The following is a 19,784-nucleotide window of genomic DNA, read 5'->3' as shown; positions in this document are numbered from 1 at the left end:
ACTTAAATGATTCATTCTATACAAATATCTTCTGTGACTGTGCACTTCTGATTTAAATGAGCATGTTGTTAGAATTTAGATAAAGTTATACAAGCATAAATTATATAAACTATAATACTAACTACCACGTAGTTATTATTTTATTATATCATCTTATTGTATTTTATTTTGTTACTGGAACAGCTACAAACAACCCCCTCCTATCCCGGCACGGCGATGACGTCACGTCGCCTCTGTGTTTATGTGCTTTTAAGCAGCAGCTGCTAACTAGCATTGAGCCTCGTCTCCAAACATGCTCTGATTTTACACCTGGTAGGTGAGACAATATACTATTTGAATACATCTACACATAATGAAGACATTGACATTGTCCATACAACGCCTGGGTTTGATTTAAGAACAACGCAAACCCAGCAGAGAGAGTCGTAAACAGCCGAAGGTCGTTTTTCTGCTAGCTTGGTAGGCTAGCTAAGTTAGCTAGTGAACAGCAGCATAAACTACAACATAACAAGTTAGCGGCGCGGCAGACTGGCTTTCTAAGTGACTAACTCGCAACTAAAAAGCGAATCTCGACGGTGAAAAACATGACACTAGAAAACAGGCGGTTCTGGACGGTTGGTTTTAGCTTTTCAGTTAAAAAGAAGCAGCTGGTGACCACCCCTAGTAGCTGCTGTGGAGCAAAATACAATAACTTTCATCTTAGATGACTCCACTCTCTCTATCTCAGTATGTTTTACCTTTAAGTAGTTACTAAAGTTTGAATCACTACCATTCATTTATATGGAAACAGAATGTGAAGAAAATCAGCTGATATATCCAGTCCCCATTTTGTTTGTTGACATTTTACATACAATACAATAAAACCAATGTTTTATGTAGCTCTAATATTGTAATATAGTGTATTGCTAGTAATGAAAACTCTTAAATGACAAATCAAAGTATTCATTAGTAGGTGTTATTTGTTGTTTTGATTTGATGGTTTGGATGTTTTCCAATATAGAGTAAACTGTTAAATAAATGTGCTTCACTTCACTTTCAGTCATGCTCTTAGCATGCATCTCCTGTCATAGATGTAGGTATACAACAAGTGTGCACAGAATGAAATGTCTGTCTTCTTCAGGCTTGGAGGACAGAGATGGCAGTGTGTGCACTGACCATGTTGGATGGGATGGAGGATGAGGTAACAGCAGTAGGGGGCGTGCTGCTCCTGGTCTTTGCCCTCATCTTGGCTTGGCTCTCAACCCATGTGGCAGATCGTGGAGACCACATACTGGGGACCATCCTCACTGTGGGTGCTCACGCTTCTTTAATAGGACTGGGAGGCCACGACAGTTACAGTGGAGGACCTACTAGCACTGACACTCCTGAACAGCAGACTCCACCAACTTCACAGGAGAACAAGCCGGATGACAGCGAGCCGGCCACTGAGAGAGGAGAGGGTGAGGGGACAGGAGAGGGGGCAGAGGGGGTTTGGACAGATCCACTGCTGGACATACAGAGCAAACAGGCTGGAAGACTGCAAGCTTCTGATGGCGAGGATGATGAAATTGATGAGGAGGAGCTTGAGGAGGACGAAAAAACAGGTTTAAAGCCTATCCCAATTTTGACTAGCAACATCTGTTCTAACGCTGCCAGCACCCCCACTTCCATATCGGTCCGATTGAAGTTTTTAAACGACACAGAGGAGGTGGCTGTTGTAGAACCACAAGATACAGTGGGAATATTGAAAAGGTCGGTAAAGCAGCCACAAACTTCAGGCATAGATTACTAGTTATCCATTTTGCTGCAGCCAGTTATGTACCTTCCAGCATTATACTGACTCTTGTTCCTTGTCATTTTTTTTACAGCAAATGTTTCTCAGGCCGTGAGCATCAAATTAAACTCATCTACCAAGGCCAGTTGCTGCAAGATCCCAAGAAGACTCTGGTATCCTTAAACATCACAGACAACAGCGTGATTCACTGCCACGTCTCCCAGGCCCTGCATGAAGCCAGACCAGAGGAAGGGGCTCAGTCTGGCGCAGGAGTTGGGTCTGGGGTCTCTGGAGGATTTAGGGCTGCTGGCTTAGCTCTTAGCACCAGCAGCATGGTAGTGCCTGTGTTCGTGGTGATACTGGCTGTGGTGTGGTACTTTCGCATCAACTACAGGCAGTTCTTCACTGCCCCTGCGACCATCTCCCTTGTGGGAGTCACTGTGTTCTTTAGCTTTCTGATATTTGGGATGCACAGCCGCTGAAAAGGCAGAGACAGAGGGCACACACTCACAGCTGAATATTGTGAGCTGTGATAAAAATAACTACAGCAGTGGGTGAGTGTCTGGAGAGATGGACTAATCAGAAGGGGCTGTGGAGCAGATGCTGCAGCGGATTGGAATGTGTATGTGTGAGAGCATGTGGGTGGCCAGGTGAGCGTGTTTGTGCATGTACTAAGAAAAAAAAGGACGAGTGATTGTACAGTATAAGTGCAGAAAATAACCTGCAGTGAGTGAGTAAGGAGTCATAACTCAAACATAATTTAGCTTCTCTTCAAACATGACTTAGTGACTCACACCATGTTTTAACACTCTGGCTTTATCTCGTCTGCTCTTTCATTATTAAGATTTATTATATTTTCCTGTGCATTTCTTTTTGAGAGAACTGCTTCTGTGTTAAGGACAAAAAATGTCTGGAATTATTTGGAATATTTTATGTTATGAGTCATGGTCTCTGCAAGCAAATATATACTGTACAACTGCCTCAGTGCAAGGCTTACTTTTTTGTTGCTAAGTAGAAATAGTCTAATTTAACAATGACTACACCTGAAAACCATCTTTTTTTTGAAAAGATGTAAATAAATTGTGTATTTTCTGTAAATAAAATGATAGAATGAAACTGCATCTGGCACTTAGAACTTTAGAGGGGGATGTTTAACTCTCCTGATAATGCTGGACTGCTCTGGTTTCAGTGGTATCTCAAATTAAAGCATTTCAAACCAAACAGTTTCAGAATCTGTGGTGTCAGAGTACAGTGTGTGTTTATTTCTATTACAAACAATAGTATGCATGGCAGTGAAGTCAAATAACCTAAGTATCACATTATGTTCAGATACAAGCCGTTCGATGTGCACTTGGAAAAAAAAAAAAATTCACAACATTTGCACTTTGTCATTGCACTTAAACTGTACAGACGCACAAAGAGCCACAAGAGGACGTCAGCTGTTAGCTTCATTCACAGGAGGTGACATGAGCGTCAAAACAAATTATCTTATGGTTAGTGCACTTTACAAGACTTTACTGGTCAGAATATCTAAGGGGTTGATTAGAGTGTCTACACAATCCAACAAAAAAAATCACTGAAGATTAAAATCAGTTTTTGTCTGACACAAATTTTTAAAGAAAGAAAGTTTATAAGGGTCGGGGAGGGGGCAGAATCTTAAAATTTAACTGGTCCTCTTTGACAGTGTCACCTCTGCACCTTTTCCTCAAGACCTGAGTAAAATATAGTGACATATGATAAATACCCCCCCACAAAAAAAGACACTGAAGAAAATATGCCCCGCAGGATAGGTAACAATAAGCAAGCAGTGAAGGAAGCATGACACCTGAGTGGACGAATGCCGTCTTAGCCACAATTTACATCCACCTCCATTCACACAATGCTTGAACACACTCAAGTAAAGCTATAAAAACAACCACTGACCTCCATACTGCCTTCTACTGGTTAATCTGGTGTGTCGCTGCACCAGAGAAAAAAAAACAGAACAAAAAAAGCCTGGACACAGATTGTCGTTCTCTATACAATTCAAATTCTATCTTGAAGATTCTACAGGTTTCTTGTGTGATAAATCTCAAAGGAAAAATCAAATAATCTGGATTAAGAAGAAATCCAGACCTATTCAGACAGCCTCGCTAGGATAACATTTATAATGTTGCATGGAAATGACACACACAGAGCATAACATACAAATAACGTCCTTATGCGCCTGTCCACATCACAATAACTGCACCAGTAAAGTCTTTGGGTTTGTGAAGCCATATAATAGGAAAAACAAATCTTTCAAGACATTCACTGTAAATACTACAAGATTGTGTCTACTTAAGCATCTTACTTACATCTGATAGTTAGTTTTAGGCTTACAAAGTGCACGTTTGTCACTCATGATCAGGATCAACACGCACAGATCTGATTGGATGCATTCTCAGCAGAGAGAGGGAGAAATCATGATTCAGTTTCCAATGCACATCCAATACTGTACAAGTCCCGCTGAGCCTAAGGGCTCTGCAAATATCAAAATCTGCATTTACACACAAATAATATACACATCACTACATAGGCAGTGACAAATACAAACTTAAATATATCAAGTAAATGAATCAAGTTCAATATTTCAAATGGCACGCATACTTTCACAAAAACGTCACCTTTTAGGGATGCATAGTTTTGTGAAAATATAAATGATTACACATACGCCCTCTGACCACACACACACACACACAACATAAAGAAAGTGATCTTCACACTGACTGCATACAGAGCCACACACACACACACACACACAACTGTGCAACACAATGCTAGAATTAAAAAGCCACTGATGAGAACTCCGGTATAGGTGTATCAGGTGTTGAACTGGAACCAGTTGCATGTGATAGCTGAGTTTGAGTGAACACAGAGTCTAGAAGAGGGGCAGTTTTCTACTGCTACTTTATCATTATGTTCTTGGTAACTTGATTATCACAGACCTGTTGCTCACATATACTTAGACAGCAGATGTAAATAGTAGTTTATGATGGAGCTGGGCCTGTAGAAACCTCCAGATACTCTGAACGCTGTCACACGGTGCTCATAATATAGAATCTTTACAATGTAGATGCCTTACTGGCCAAGACCAAAGCATTCAAGAACTACTCAGTTGTATCTTACCCTGCTCAGACCTGGAAATCATGGTATGAAAAAGAGCCATTTAATCAAGAAGGCAAACAAGCCTGTGCTAGTTTAAGTCATCGTAGATGCTTGAAATAGAAGGTGCTGAGAGTTTTGGCCTCTTTTTTTTGGTTGATAAATTGATGTTACTCTGAGAGCTGCTGCTGCTGCTGCTTCCTCCTGCCAGACCTCCACTCCCCCCTCCTCCCCCTCCTCCTCCTCCACTGTTCAAACCCAGAGATGGCCTCTTCTTTTTCTTGGGCCTCCTAGAGTCTGAATGATTGGTGCCTGTAAAAAAAGACATGTATTAACATGTGTGTGTAGGTTTTCTAGATGTAAAAAGACTAAATGTCCGAGTGTTTCTCTTACTTGCTTTAGATGAGGCGGAGTCGGTGGGTGAGATGTCGGGGGAGTCTTCCCACTGCAGACGGCTCATTAAAGTCTGTCCATCTGGAATGTCAAAACTGTCGCTCTCCACCACAGCATCTGCATCAGGCAGCGCCGGCCTATGACATGAAACCAAGACAGAGTGACATCCTTTTAGATTGGTGGGTTCAAAGTATGTCCTTCAAATTTCATCGCAATTGTTGATTTTACACATTTTATAAAATGTCAAACATGATGTGGGACACAAATTTGTCCCACTCTCTTATGATAAAAGGCCAAAGACTACTCAGAGTCTCTGCAACTGCAGCAAACACAGCACCAGTTAGACATGCTGAACAGGTGCCCCAGTATCAGAGTATTCACCACACTGACCAGCAGTATTGCCCTGTCTCTGGACAAGGCAACCTGATCAGCTGCACCATGCGTCAGTGTATCAACACCTAAGGGTCACAACATGACTAAGTACAGTCTTTGAGGTGAGAAAGGGGACGGGGCACACTCACGCAGACGGCCCCAGGAGGAACACCCTGACGGCCCTCCTCTGTTCGTCCGTGTGCTGGGGACATCGCTGAGACCTGGTGGGACACAAGGTGGCATTATACATTCCTGACTGACGGCCCAGCCGCACCCACCACCACCCAGCTTCATGCATCACCCTGCCTGCAGGGGGAGGACTGCTGGGACATTGTCAGTGACCAACCAGATAGGGCAGACAAACAACTAGGTGTTATAAAGTTGAAATATTAGACGTTGGTCATTGGTGGGTTCCTTAACACTAGGCTGGTCAGAATTGGTTTTGAAAACAAGCCAATCCAGGAAGGTGTTAATATAAATGAAACACGAGTTGCCACTTGTGTACCCCTGAATTATGCTCAGCATACAGTACATAATAACAAATACATACAGTTCCTCAAGTTTAATCACAGCCATCACACCTATGGACACTGACCTCGGGCACCAGCTTTAGGCCAGGTGTTACAGTACCTGAAACTACCAGTATACTGCATGTACATGTGAGCTACAAGCTTAGCTAAGTGGAAATTAAACTTTATCTTTATGTGTGAAGCTTATATAGTACTTACCTGGTACACATCTTCTTGGTGTGTTCAGAGATCACCCCACATTGCTGTAGAAATGAACAAAACTATAAATATCTGTAAAAGTAAACATGATCTTAAAAGCCTGCAGAAATATCTTAAGGACATTAATGAAAGCGACTCACCGTTGTTAAAAGGGACCTGACTTCATCTGGGCCCAAAGTTTCATAACTGATGCCAGTATTATAGTTGAACTGAAAGGAGTACATAAGAATAAATAATAATACTGTGCATGTCACAGTCAGTGACTTTATGGTCTTGCAGTTAACATGAACCCAGGAGGATTTGTCACCTTGTAAGGCTCTGAACTGACGCTGCTTCCAAGCTCACCTGGAAAAAAAACACAAAATTGTTGATCCTAAGCAAAGTTGGACTGACACCCATCTTCGTACCAGCCACTTTACCAAAAGGAACTCTGTGCACCAGCCGCTTTACCCTGTGTATTCTCTTTCACCTTAGTCATGTCATACCAGTCTCATATAAGCTGCTATAACTTAAACCATTCCTGGACTGTTTACATTATGCCAACTGCACTGTCTTGCACTATACATCCTTTGCACTCTCACTGCATTGTGCCTTTTTTTGTGCCTTGTATTTTGTGTGTGCCTCATTGTAGGTACACTTTTTTACACTTCATATTTATCTTAAGTTTTTAGTTATATGTTATATGTTGCGGAGTGAGGAGTAACGCAATTTCGATTCTCTGTATGCCCAGCGCATATAGCAGATTTGACAATAAAGCTGACTTTGACTTTTAATCAAAATTCAGGCCATCATTACACAGCAAAAAAATGATCATAAAACAGATGCCACGGTTGCTACTTCACTGTGGCGCACCATACCAGTCAGTCTCCACATTTTACTTCCTGTGTATGAGTAAACTGTGCAAAGAACATCCTAATCTGCAACACAATGACTTGAAGGCTACTGAAGAGCAAACACCCTGTGTAAAAACATCTTCACTAAACTAGACTCACCATTTTTGTGTTTCAGAGATTTGGATCTTCTTGGTGAATTCTGATTCTGTAAGAACACAAATGACAAAATTAAAAACAAAAATCACAATAGGTATGTTAATGTACTTGAAACCTGTGTGTAAATGATAAAAAAATACCTTATCTGACTTTCTCTTCTTGGCTGCTAAAAGAACACAACAACTTTATTATGTAAAAGCAACTCAAGCATTTCTATTGCTTCAAAGATTTAATTGCTCACCTTTTTTTTCTGCGCCATAAGACCAGTCATTGTCATTAAGGTCATCGTTGTCTTCCTGATCACTCTCTGATTTACTCATGTTATTATTGCTGGCTAGCCTGTTAAAAGCACAAAAGCAGCCTGGTCAAATGTTTGGGATCATGTAAGATAAGAACTCTCAGGCCTCCAAAGCCTTTACTGACCCACCTGCGGTTTGCGATGCGACTGCTGTTGCGTCCCATGCCGAGGCATTTCTCCAAATGCGGCGCAAAACGAGATGCTGCTATTAATCTTTTGCAGTTGGGACACTCGCACTCTTTGTTTTTCCATTGATTGTACACCTGCCCAAATATGTCCACTCCTGGTTGATCCACAATTTCTACAGGAAGAGAAAACACTTATTCTAAGTAAACACAGTATAGATAGAAAATAAATGTACCAGAACAATCTAGAAGCCATGGAACCAACCAAACTCCTTCATGCTCTCTTGATCCGTTTCATCTAAGAAGAAATAGCCTTGTTTCACCGCACGATGTACTTCAAAGCACAGGCCCAAACAGGCATCTTCCACCAGCTCAGAGTAGATGTCATGGACCAAGGCCTGCAACATAAAACAGGATGATAGATAAAACCATCTGCTGGCCATCTCATAATTGTATGAATATCAGTGGCTCACCTCCAGCCTGGTGTTGTCTGGGCCTGAGAGGGGCATATCCTCCATTTTCATTTGAAACTCTGTATTGGAAATCTTGATCGCGAGGTAATAAGATGCTGGCCTGGAGGTCAAAAACATAACAGGGTGGTTATTGATCCAAAATATTTCAGGCTTTACACAGACAAACATAATGCACCATAAAGTACCAGACTCGTTTCAAAATACATACTTTTAAAACAGGTATCAACAGTTGCTGCTGATCTCCTTTTATCCTGTCAAAGATAATAAAATATGAATCAACTGCTGATGCCATACACCAATTTTATTGTATTTATTCCGTCTGTAAACCGCCCCTGCACATGTTAGCATCAGTTATGTCCTGGTTAGCTTATTAGTGGATACCTACACTACACGTTGTTACAGTAAGACTGATGGCTTCCTGTTGTTGACGTTCAAATCATTAAAATACGTCCACACTTACACTATGTATGTAAAAAAAAATATAAACATAAAACTGCATCTAGACATTAGCTAAAATGACCAGAATATAAACGGAGGCATATTAACAAAATGAGCACTTTTTGCTTTTTAGTTCGTTAGTCCTGCTGCTTTGTTTTTTTTTACTTTAAAACTATGGACAGGAGACGTTTTTTGACTCCAAATGGGGAAAATAAACTATGTAGCAACGTTGGTTATATTTTATTTCCACCAAAAAGTGTTTCCTCTTACCCGGTCATACCGAAAATTCAGCCTGAACCAAGCAGCTTCTCTGAAGGAGGCAACATTGCCGACTCCGTCTACGTTTAACACGTTAACATGAAGTCTGTTTTTCGGTTGCAGCCATCATTGATGTCGCAGGTAAAACAGAAAGCTCGTAGGAAGTGTTTGTTGTCGCAGGTGTTGGTTAGCTAGACTAACGAACCCGCTTGACACCCGAGGAGGCCGACAGAGCGCAACCAGGCAGGTAAACACAACAACCGACTTCCGGATGTAACCTACAAAATAAAAGCTAGGCTTCCAAATATAACGGCTAGGAAAATGCAGCTATCGCATTAAAATCATACATCGTGCAGTGCACGTTAGATTTTTTTAATGAATCAGCATGTTTCAGAATGAATATAACTGTTTTACTTGTTTAGTTTTTTGGGAATCAGATTAATTATTCACCATTTAGAGAAATAATTCAAGGTTATACGTGTTTTAATGGATAACATGTGTAAGAAGTTACAAAATGACTCAAACCATGATTGTATGTTTAACATGTGGAACGTTTGAGGCCCCTTTGCTGATTTTACTTTGAAGGTGAAGCTAGTTTGTTTCCGCTTTTCCGAGTTTGACTTGACGTTTACATTTCAGACATTAATAAATGAACACTGGCTTCTCGCTCTTTATCTGTAATCAGGTTGTTGTGCCTGAGCGGTCGGATGAGATCATCCGTTAGCAGGTTAGAAGTAGCATGTGCGAAGTAGCATGTGCTACATGACCAAAAGTTTGCGGACACCCATTTGTTTCTTCCAGGCATGCTGAGTGATGATGATGACATGGTTTAGGATGAGTTTAAAGTCAGAGCTCTCGTCTGTCCAGTCAAGTCTTTCCCACACTGATCTGATCCAATTATTTATGGACCCAGCTTGGTTATTTCCCAAAGTCCCAAACTGGATTACAACCAAAAGCTACAGGTTTAAAACATGACAACATGGATTTACATGTAAGGTACCGATCCTGTCTGCTCAAAATAAGAATACACATACACCATCTAACTGTTAAAGATTTTTTATTTGCCCAAATACTTGAACTACAAGGACATAAGAACACCCTCAGCTCTATAAAACATCAAATTCTGTCAAATGATCAGCAGTACAAACTTGTAAAGCTTTGCCGTCATAGATATCTCTATAAACCAACATAGGGGAGAGAAGAAACAACAAAAAACAGATGAATTTAACCAAAATTCTCCCCCGTGAGTGAAAGACTCACTGGCCTCAAAAATCACAGATGAGGGTTTGCCAAATTAAAGTACTAACAAAACAATAAGCACTCAATACAAAAAACAGTATTTACAGAAAAATTACAGTTTGTTTTAAACCCAGTCCACTGGCAACTCAGTTCCTCAAATCCCTTTTACAAACATCCATCAATCAATATATTCCCTCGCTTTTTCCCCCCTCCCCAGTAATTTAAATAGTCCACGCTGGTTTTGTTTCAGTCCGATGAGACTCATAAAAGGTCAAAATACGTCCATTACTAACAGATTAATAATAGTTGCCATGTACGCAATCTGTCTGGAGACCCAAAATAACAGCAAAGACCTTTGGAGAAAAAAAAATTAAGATTTAACAATATCTACATTCATGATGTTGGTAATGATGTCCCCTCACAGGCACATACATGCACGCTGCAGTCACATCATGGTATGCAACAAAACAGCCAAAACACCACACATTAAAGCAAAGAAACACACACGCACACACACACACCCTCATATTTACACAGTTCTGTGCATGCATGCACACAAACTCACACAGGGAGGGACAGATTTACATTAAGTGCACACCTTTTTTTGGGAAAAGCATCAGACTAAAACCCAGTTGGATTACAGTCAATAGCGTTAAAATTTAAAGACGAGCCTAAAAAATAAAAACAGATGAAACCATTCAAGTTTAACATCCACAAATTGATTCCAGATGGATCAGGAAACAACAGCTGACAGTTTAAACAAAACTAATTTCAAAGTAAATGTAAATAAAATCTGTCTTGACAAAAAAAAAAACACATCTTGAGCTCTAAATAAAGTGTTATCCCTTCAATGACTGCTCTAGTCTGTAACTTTACAACTGTGACACCAAAATATAATCAGAATTGTCGCTTACTGATGGATAGATGTAGGCTACAACAAAACACATGTAGTTTTAATGAATGACACTGTTCAGTGAGACACAACAGTGCCTAACAAAAGTGTTCAACCACCCCCACTGGAATCCTGTGTACTGGAAGCACAGCAGATAACCATCTCCGACCCACATTTTGGGGATATAAAGAATATTTTAAATAAAATGCAACACGATTTTGAAAATAAAAGGGTACATAAAAAACATTAATATGCTTATATTTTACCAATTTATGGAAAAATCTTGAATGTTGCTATTATAATCCCCATATGCTAGCATATAAACCATCTTGTGTTGTCAAAGTTAGGAAAAGTCACTTAGCCTAATGCTATCACAGCTGAATGTAGGCACAAGTACAGTAAACCATTTTCACGTTTTTCTGGGTCAAAACACCAAATTGCATCAACTTTGATCCATCGTTGTTAAACGACAAAAACAAAAACCATGAAAAAGTCCAGGAGGAGGTGAAAACTTTATAGACACTGTATCTTTTTAAATGAGAACACGGGTAAGTAACAAGTTCAGAATTTTTCCAGCAACAAAAAGACATTCATAATGGCTTGATTTTTTTTTTTCCTGAAAAAATACCACCTCTTTAAGAACCAAATCATAAAATCTACATCATGAGCTGAGACAACAACACAACAATGCTCTGGGAAAAATATTAAAAGGAAACATTCTGAAGAGTGCAATTTCTCAGTACCCCGCACGCCCCCCTCCCCTGAAGTGATCCACCATAACAATGTTCTTTGGCTCAATGAAGCCTGTTCACAACACTTGCCGCCTGTTTTTAACTAATAACCGGAACAATAAAATAAACAGGAGGGTCATTCAATAACCTTCACATTAAAACTCCTTTAAGCTTAAACCATTGAATTTGTTAGTCAAGATTGAAACCAGTGGCAAAAAGGTTCATGACATCACCAAACCAGTGGGATGCTGTTTTTGGCATAATGTCAGTGATGACCATCACGTTGGCAAGGGAAATTAAACTGATTTTCGAAACCGGGGAAGACTCCCTCCATGTGTACAGAGCACCAGCGCAGCAACATAAAGTGGATGAGAGTGAAATGAATGAGGCAATGCAGGGGCTCCCTCTGGTGGTGGGAGGAGAGCAGGGTTGGCACAGTGGCAGAGCTCCCTGGACTCTTGGCTCAGCTCAGCGCTGCTCAGTTCGTCTCAGGATGACGTAGGCTCGTTTCAGTCTGAATCAGAGTCTGATGATCCCGAGTTTGATTCACTGCTGCTGTCCTCCGACTTGTTCTCCTTGTCTTCCACATCATCCTCCTCTTCATCGTCGTCATCGTCATCATCGCCCTCCTTCAGACAAACGGACAGAAAAGAGTAAAATTTCAGCCCAACCTTAATCCATGTCATAATCTCTGTATGCAAAAAGCGGACATGCCACTCACTTCGTCATCATCATCTTCCTCATCCTCATCATCACTGGATGAGTCTCCCTCAGAGGAAGCTTTTTCCTGCTCGTCTTCTTCTTCATCATCATCTTCCTCCTCCTCCTCAGTGTCCTGTGAAGAAAGAGGTTTCAGATCCACAGTTAACACACTGCCGACGGATCAGTTCCATGACACTCAAAGTGTCAGTACTCACAGATTTCTTGGCCTTTGCCTTAGGACCTCCTGGTTTTGCCGTAGTTCTCCTTTTCTGAGGAAGAGGGAAAAAATGACAACAGTTAATGCACAGTGTGTTAAAGCACAATGCTAGCATGAATAGAAGATTACTTACTTGTGAGTTGTATTCTTTGTAAGTGTTTCTCTCTTGTGAAGACAAGCTCTGTGGAAATATGAAAAGGTGTTAGATAAGATTGTCAAAAACAACAATCTTATCCCAAATAAAAAAACTAATGACCACTTCTTACAGCTAGCCACTGCTCCAGCTGGACTTTGTACTGCTTCTGCTTCTCTTCAGCAATCTTCTTGTAACGGTCCTTCTCCTTTAGTGGCAACCTCTGCCAGCGGCTGCCGATCTCAGTCATCCGCTCTTTCATTGGGAGGTGATTCAGCTCCCCATTGGACAGCATCTCTTGAGAGAACTTCTGATACCCATTTCTAAACAATGTAAAACATGTCAGGATTGCTTAGGTTTAAACAATTACCAGCCAGAGCTGAAAGTCAAACACTTACGATGGTGGTTTCTTGGGTTCACCCTCAAACTTCATCTTCTTCCCTGAGGCAATGGTAGCAGCAGGTGAGCGCATCTCACACAGTTCTCTCTGTTAAAGACAAAAGAGTCAACAGTTAGCGCTCACTGGCAGCGCAGATTTGTTTTAGTTCCTTTTAGTTGTGGTTGGAGACTCCGTCTAACCTCGTATCTTTTCTGGTCCTCTGCTGCCTTTTTGATCCACATAATCTTCTCTTTTTTCTCCATGGTGCTCCAGGTTGCTTCCATTGCTTTTTGTGCCTTGGACCGGTCATTCTGCAAAAAAAAAAAAAAAAATAACAGGTTCAGATTACTGCATTTTCTAGAAAATTTTAATATGTGAAACAACACATAGATGTATCTGAAGTTTTAGTGTTTTTAACTTCTTGTACCTTGAATCGAGCCACATAGTCTCCAATAACACTCAGCTGCCAGATGTCCTGTGCAGTCTTGGGTGTATCTGGCAGACGACTACGGTCTTCCTTTTCCTTCTTCTCTGACTCAGCTTTAAGGACCGTTTCTAAACGCTTATACTTTTCCTGCATCAAAAGGACATAAAGTAATAAAAATTACTAATTGCACACAATGTTTTGTGTCCTGCAATAAATTGTACTAGGATGACAATTGTCTGTTACCTTCTTCTTATCTGGCAGCTCATTCCACATGCGTGCCAGGAGCCTTGTGAGCTCACTGTCAGAGAGGTCTGGGCGCTCCTGCTGCAATTTGAGGCGCTTCTCCTCAGCAAAAATGAACATGGCTGAAATGGGCCGTTTAGGTTTCTCTTGAGTTGCCTGTATGTGACAGATGAGAAATATCAGAAAACTATGTTAATATTTTAAAATGGTGGAAAACTCATCTCTTGTTTTTGGTTTAAAATGTGTTTTTCCCTCCAGCTTTAAGCCTACCTCCACTCTCAGCACATATTGTAATCATACTGTACCAGTGGAAAAGGGGTCTGAGAGGAGGACAAAGGAAGGAAAGTGGATGGAAGGTATAAATTTGTAAAGTAATAGTTGCTTAGTCAATGTCTCTCCTAATTTTCCTTTTTTGTGATTTTATCACTTTTTTAGCAATAGGGCAGATATCTTTGACATAAATTTCAGTTTCCGTCAAGTAGAATTAGGTTTGTAGATATTCTTAAATATCTGGAATGAAACTTGAGCAGAGAATAATAGGGAATACAAAAACTTTCCACTCTTGGTCTCACCTTTGCTTTAGAGTTTTTCTTCTTGGACGCAGGACTGGAGGCTCCACCACCCTTCTTAAAACCTATCTTGTCCTCTCCCAAGACCCGCTGCTGCTCCTCCACTGATAAACTCTATGGATATCCACAAAGACAAAAAAAGGATTGCTATGAGCATGGTAGTGATATCATGCAAACAAACAATAAAAAATAAACAAGAGACTTACACTGAGAAATCTGTTCATTTCAATTTCATATTCCTTCTTCCTCTGGAAAAAATAAATAAGTACATTTTAGGCAAAGTTGTAGGACTTAAAGTTTCAACTACATGACATGATGATTCTGAACTCACCTGTTCGCATCGTTTCTGGTAGCCGTCCTTCTCGCCCTGTTTCAGCTGCTTCCACCGCTGGCTGCACATCACCATACGCTCTGTGCTGGGAACATCCTTCATGCTTGACATCAACTCCGCACAGAACATCGAGTACCCATTCCTGAAAGCAATTCACACACCAAATGTTATGTCTCACTCACAGGGCAGCTGTCGGAATAGTGCAGTCACTGGAGATGTGACTCACGGAGGTGGTTTGTCAGGTCGACCATCAGATTTGTCCTTCAGGTGCCTCTCTGCCTTGGTCAGGGTGGATTTCACAATGTTCTCCTGAGTCATGTTTAACTCTGGATGCTGCTGAATGTACTCCCGCATTGTTTCCTAGAATATTGCAAACACATAACGTTAACACCAGTAGCATACTCATACATAGAGGGGATAACATATTATGACTGTTGGCTCACCTCGTACTGTTTCTGTTGTTCTAAAGACTTTGTGATCCATTTGAGCCTCTTTTTGTCTGAGAGCTGCGTCCACTGTTTGCTAAGACCGTCTTTAATCTCTTTGGTGGTCGCCTGGTATCAGACAAAGACAGTTAACATCTCTGAAATGACAGCAGCTGTATTCTCTCTATTGTATATTGAATCTGAGCCTACATCTGGGTGTGTCTTCAGGAAGGCCTTCTTTTCATGGTTGTACCACAGTTGTTGGGGCGTTTTAGGCTTCTCTGGTACATTTGAACCTTTCTTGGCCATGCTCTCTACAAGGTCTGGATGCTCTTCCCTGTTTACACATCATAAACCAACACCTTAACACAAGTTTCCACCATTATTGATGGTTCGTGGTAATGCTTAATATTTCCTGTGTAACAAGTTCTCCTTATAATGTGCTATTAAGTGTTCTCACCTGAATTTCATCATGCTTTGCACAAATGTTTCCTTGTCTCGCAAGAAGTCATCGACATATTTTTTCTGCAGCCATAAAAAGAAAAAGTTTTGTTTGGGATTTAGATTTGCAGCGACCAGCATCAAAGACAAAGTGACCATTTTAATTCTTAACTGACCTTCTTTTTGTCAGGCAGCTCCCTATACTTCTTGGAGAGGATTTTAGTCAGGTCTAAGTTGCTCATTTCAGGGTGCAACTTTGCATACTTGGCCCTCTTCTCCATGAAGAACCGGAAGTATGGAGTCAAAGGCTTCTTGGGGAAATCTGGGTGTTTCTGTATATTGCAGGGGGAGAATAAGTTGAAGAGATTTGAGCCTTGATCTCCACTCTGACAGCTATTTCTGTGTTAGCATGTGAAACGTTGATTTTGACTCACCTTTATTTTCTTCCCCTTGTAAGGGTTCTTAATGTAGTCTTGAGCATCAACTATCAGCTCTGTGAGGGTCCTGAATTTACGAATCTGTTTGGCAGAAGAAAAAAAACATTCATACAATGACCTGGCACTACATTTTTAACATTTAGCATCAAAAGAATCCATAAAACTGACTCACCTCTTTAGAGACCTCCTGCCACTTCTGCTTACACATCTCTGCTGTGTAGGAATTGAAGGCCACCTTCCCCCAGTCTAGGTGGGACTCTGATGTTTTGTATTTAGTCAGGTCTTTCTGTGGCAGTGCCACTTTCATGGCCTCCAGCAGTTTTAACAGGTCATCCTGTGCCCACACTGTAAAGATGTAAAGACAACAAAAAAGATATTATATAAAAGATATTAGTATTTCTGATATTAGTATCTATTAATATAAATATTTCACTTTTAGAATTGTGTATCTTTGCATTTGGATATCTTTTAAATCTCACAGTGTGTAATCACTATCATTTTTACAAGATTAAGTAAAGTACCGTAAAATAACACAAATATTAGAATACTCTAAAGTTTTTGAAATAAATACATCACTATTATGAGTATTAATCAATCAATCATTATGTTAGAGTAAGTAGAAACTGAGGAATATAACAAAGTTATTGCAAACTTTATTGCAAACCTTGGTCTTGTGTGGTCGCCTCCATTGCTCCATTCATCTGTGACTGTACTGTTTTCTACAAAACAAAACAAAATGTGTTATCAAACTTATACTGCTCATCAGCAATGCGCTGTATAAAAAGTCAATACTTCAAAAAACTGAAAAAATTTTTTTTACATTCATCTTGTTTTATTTGTTTAATAATAATAAAATCAAAACCCGGTGTTTTGCGTTTGTTTTAAAAGCAAAAACCGATGATTTCAAGGGAGGAAATTCAAATCTGCCTCGACATAATGTTTTATGTTCATTACACCGCCCCTTAAACGTTTACGCTACATGGTGAGACATAGGCTATTGCTTGTGACGGCTTCAAATCTCAAATAACACTGCGGAGGGCTTCAACTAGCACAACTAGCTACGACAGCAGGAATCTCCGCCGAGCAAATTTTGCCACAGCCGGAATTTGTCGTATTATAGTGCCGTCTTTATTCCACCACAAAAGTATCGTGGACGCACAGGAGCGACCATTTTCTCGCTTGGTCCGCTCGGTAATGGAGGATTTTCTGTCGGAGCGGAGGTTGGGGAGGATCCACGGAAGGAGGAAGCAAATGGACGTGGACGGACAGGCAGCTGTAGGCGACCAGCTGACCACGGACGGGGGGATCTGCTTTCGGTCTCCGAGAAGGGGGAATGGTAGCTGGAAGTACTGCAGCCAAATGCGCCACTCGGTGGAGGCGCCTCATCACCGTTGAACGCGGATCTAGCTCCGCCATGCAAACCTATATAATCTTCTCCTGTAATGTTCACTAAAACCAGGGGCGAGAAACCCGAAATAACATTCGTTTGCTGTTAATAAATATTATTTTTAATGTAGAGGAAACTTTATTCGTGTTTTAGCGTTAAATTTTTAGAAAGCAAGAGCAAAATCCAGAGCATTCTTCAGCGAGGCGTAGCCGAGCTGTGCTCCAATGATGGCGGCTGCTCGTTGTTCATGTTGTCCTTGATGGCCCCAGCTCAACGTGGTGTCCACCGTGTCACCTGGCTACATTTAAAATCATCAATACCACCATTTATATAACTATAAAACCGTCATATATACACTCGTAACCCTCCTAAAACCATGTATGGTACATTTTATGATAATAACAACATATTGTAAAAATTGGAAGCGGTGGCATTACATGGCCAATGACAATTTGGCACGGCATATAAAGCTTAAAATCGGAATTTAAACACATTCGTAGCCTTATTTTTCAAAATAGGGTATTTAAAACAAAGATTTTAAGCTTAACTGCATCCAACACGATTCTCCATTGGAGGTTAGACCTGGAGCATATTAATGCTGTACGGTGTTTACACTTAATTATAAACATTTATTGCCTATAATCTCGCCAGCAAACGTTACTTTTACGATAGACGACACATAAAGTTTAAACAACCCATAGCACCGTCCGAGCCAAGTTAAATAACGTGGTGGTAGGCTGGAAGGACCTGCGGAGGCGCAGGAAGAAAGAAGAAAATGGAAAATATTTTAACTGCCAAACGTTACAGCATCGACCTTATTTTACTAAATACCTCCTTTTAACAGTAGCTGAGTGCGGTTCGGCGGAAAAACTGTAGCGTTAAGACGCATATAAATTGTTCGTGCAAAGGAAACATGGTCATCCGAGGCTGAGAAGCTTCTCTGGCGCGACAAACGGCTCCAGGTCCGCCATGCTTCACTCTGCTCTAGAAGGAAACCTACCGTGACAAGGTCCAATGGCGCACTGCAAAGCGAGGAAAACCGAGCTTAAATCTACAGCCGGGGCGTTGCAGGCTCCCTTCCTTCGGTCCAAAAGCACATAAGCGAGAACTAGAAGGCGGGTTCTCCGAGCTCGGTCGTCGGTGGTTCTGGGCTAGTCAGTTAGAGAGAGAGGGGGAGAGAGAGGGCGAGTCTCTGCACGGTGAGATATTAAACCGAGATCCCTGATGGCTAACCGAGAGAGGCGGCTGGCTGTTCCGCCAACAGCCGCATGGAGGTCTCGGCGCGGAAACCACCGTTTATTCCATCCCGCAAACACCCCAGTTACACTTTCAGCAGTCGAGTTTCGATAAGGGAATTAGACTGAGCGAGTCGTTTAGCGTAATTTTGAAAAAATACACCGTTTACCTCCGGGTCTTGATTCCAGTTTCACCCCGCTGTTTGGGACAAGAAATTCGGCTATGGCCGACCTCGCCTGCACCCTGCCTCAGCGGTCGTTATGTTTTGCTACTACAAAGAGACTACCGACCGAGACGCTTTATAAGAAAACAAAAGCAAACATTAAAGCACATTTTTTTGTTTTCTAATTATGTGGTCTTTTCGGCTTTGTTTATTACACACCATGGCTGTTTTAGTAAACCAAGCGGCTGTTTTGTTCGCTTACCTGTCTCTCGGCGTGAGCCTCGGTGTCGTTGTGGAGGAAGAAGGGGAGGGTTGAACGATAGCCAGCACTGCGCCGTCGGTCCTGGGCTCCAGTCCCCGCAGAGATGGTCCTTCCCCCCGCCTCCATCTCACTCGCCGTCTCCCTCCACTCAACGCGCAGCAGCTCTCCTCTCTCCATCCAACCATTTCGCTACGCAGAGACATCCACATTTTTTCCGACCTTACACCGCTGATTCTCAACACAACCGAGGGCGATTATTCTTTTTTTTTTACTCCCGGTCGCCGACCCTGTCACGGCCACAGCCGAACATTGCACCCGGATATTTTAGCAGGAAGTTTCGTGAAAGCCAAAGTTGTTCCACTGGTTGTCTAATTCAATGCAACCGGCAGTTCTCATGTACTCTATTAACTTAACTTAATCAACATGAAATTAAATTCTGTCAGAAGTTTTTTATGTTTACTCATAAATGTGCGGACTTGCACTTTAAAGAAAATAAAATGATCTGTAAAGCAGCGCCCTGCTCTGTCACATTGCTCCAGTCCTGTTAGTAAATTGTAAGCGGCAGTTTGACAGCTTCATTTTGGCCCAGTATGTTATTTCTTTTCAACTCCACCTTGTGT

At 41.3% G+C, this 19,784-nt stretch overlaps 3 protein-coding genes across 8 annotated transcripts; 1 reads left to right on the top strand and 2 right to left on the bottom strand.

Annotated features, from left to right (window-relative positions):
* The first annotated feature begins 211 nt into the window (after positions 1-211).
* tmub2 (transmembrane and ubiquitin-like domain containing 2) lies at positions 212-2,974 on the top strand. 2 transcript variants are annotated; one of them, XM_028411708.1, is made up of 3 exons: positions 212-312; positions 1,121-1,731; positions 1,848-2,974. In XM_028411708.1, the coding sequence occupies exons 2-3, from the start codon at positions 1,136-1,138 to the stop codon at positions 2,233-2,235; spliced, it is 984 nt and encodes a 327-aa protein (XP_028267509.1). In that variant the 5' UTR covers positions 212-312; positions 1,121-1,135; the 3' UTR covers positions 2,236-2,974. The 2 variants fall into 2 exon arrangements, with proteins under 2 accessions (XP_028267509.1, XP_028267510.1); XM_028411709.1 differs by having other exon boundaries at positions 213-316.
* On the bottom strand, positions 2,975-9,172 carry atxn7l3a (ataxin 7 like 3a). Of its 4 annotated transcripts, XM_028411706.1 has the most exons (14): positions 8,963-9,172; positions 8,463-8,505; positions 8,255-8,354; positions 8,047-8,179; positions 7,786-7,957; positions 7,600-7,697; positions 7,499-7,524; positions 7,362-7,407; positions 6,677-6,714; positions 6,510-6,578; positions 6,370-6,413; positions 5,791-5,862; positions 5,270-5,406; positions 2,976-5,188 (listed from the first exon to the last, which is right to left on the bottom strand). In XM_028411706.1, the coding sequence occupies exons 3-14, from the start codon at positions 8,303-8,305 to the stop codon at positions 4,968-4,970; spliced, it is 1,107 nt and encodes a 368-aa protein (XP_028267507.1). In that variant the 5' UTR covers positions 8,306-8,354; positions 8,463-8,505; positions 8,963-9,172; the 3' UTR covers positions 2,976-4,967. The 4 variants fall into 4 exon arrangements, with proteins under 4 accessions (XP_028267508.1, XP_028267507.1, XP_028267505.1 ...); XM_028411704.1 differs by lacking the exon at positions 8,463-8,505; XM_028411705.1 differs by lacking the exon at positions 8,463-8,505 and having other exon boundaries at positions 7,499-7,521.
* Positions 9,173-10,311: 1,139 nt separating this feature from the next.
* Positions 10,312-19,723, bottom strand: ubtf (upstream binding transcription factor). 2 transcript variants are annotated; one of them, XM_028411701.1, is made up of 21 exons: positions 19,165-19,723; positions 16,781-16,835; positions 16,289-16,461; positions 16,114-16,197; positions 15,856-16,011; positions 15,699-15,763; positions 15,449-15,575; positions 15,257-15,367; positions 15,040-15,173; positions 14,814-14,955; positions 14,689-14,730; positions 14,486-14,596; positions 13,914-14,069; positions 13,671-13,817; positions 13,444-13,554; positions 13,263-13,351; positions 12,998-13,187; positions 12,865-12,912; positions 12,730-12,783; positions 12,534-12,647; positions 10,312-12,441 (listed from the first exon to the last, which is right to left on the bottom strand). In XM_028411701.1, the coding sequence occupies exons 1-21, from the start codon at positions 19,339-19,341 to the stop codon at positions 12,322-12,324; spliced, it is 2,406 nt and encodes an 801-aa protein (XP_028267502.1). In that variant the 5' UTR covers positions 19,342-19,723; the 3' UTR covers positions 10,312-12,321. The 2 variants fall into 2 exon arrangements, with proteins under 2 accessions (XP_028267502.1, XP_028267503.1); XM_028411702.1 differs by lacking the exon at positions 19,165-19,723 and adding an exon at positions 18,504-18,986.
* Between the last annotated feature and the right edge of the window lie 61 nt (positions 19,724-19,784).

This window comes from Parambassis ranga, chromosome 8 (genome assembly GCF_900634625.1).
Source record: "Parambassis ranga chromosome 8, fParRan2.1, whole genome shotgun sequence".
Classification (NCBI taxonomy): Eukaryota; Metazoa; Chordata; class Actinopteri; family Ambassidae; genus Parambassis; species Parambassis ranga.
The sequence above is the reverse complement of the archived record's forward strand: the minus strand, read 5'-3'. Positions and strand labels throughout refer to the sequence as shown.

What these genes read in the sequence shown, in the direction of transcription:
- tmub2 (XM_028411708.1), top strand. Translation starts at nt 1,136, where the DNA reads ATGGCAGTGTGTGCACTGACCATGTTGGATGGGATGGAGGATGAGGTA. An exon ending in ACAGTGGGAATATTGAAAAG is followed by an intron (nt 1,732 to 1,847) that starts GTCGGTAAAGCA and finishes TTTTTTTTACAG; the next exon opens with CAAATGTTTCTCAGGCCGTG.
- atxn7l3a (XM_028411704.1), bottom strand. An exon ending in ACCAAGAAGATGTGTACCAG is followed by an intron (nt 5,863 to 6,369) that starts GTAAGTACTATA and finishes GTGTCCCACCAG; the next exon opens with GTCTCAGCGATGTCCCCAGC. An exon ending in TTCCTCCTGGGGCCGTCTGC is followed by an intron (nt 5,407 to 5,790) that starts GTGAGTGTGCCC and finishes TTCATGTCATAG; the next exon opens with GCCGGCGCTGCCTGATGCAG.
- ubtf (XM_028411701.1), bottom strand. Translation starts at nt 19,341, where the DNA reads ATGGAGAGAGGAGAGCTGCTGCGCGTTGAGTGGAGGGAGACGGCGAGT. An exon ending in GGCGACCACACAAGACCAAG is followed by an intron (nt 16,462 to 16,780) that starts GTTTGCAATAAA and finishes ACATCTTTACAG; the next exon opens with TGTGGGCACAGGATGACCTG. An exon ending in AGGACCAGAAAAGATACGAG is followed by an intron (nt 13,352 to 13,443) that starts GTTAGACGGAGT and finishes TGTCTTTAACAG; the next exon opens with AGAGAACTGTGTGAGATGCG.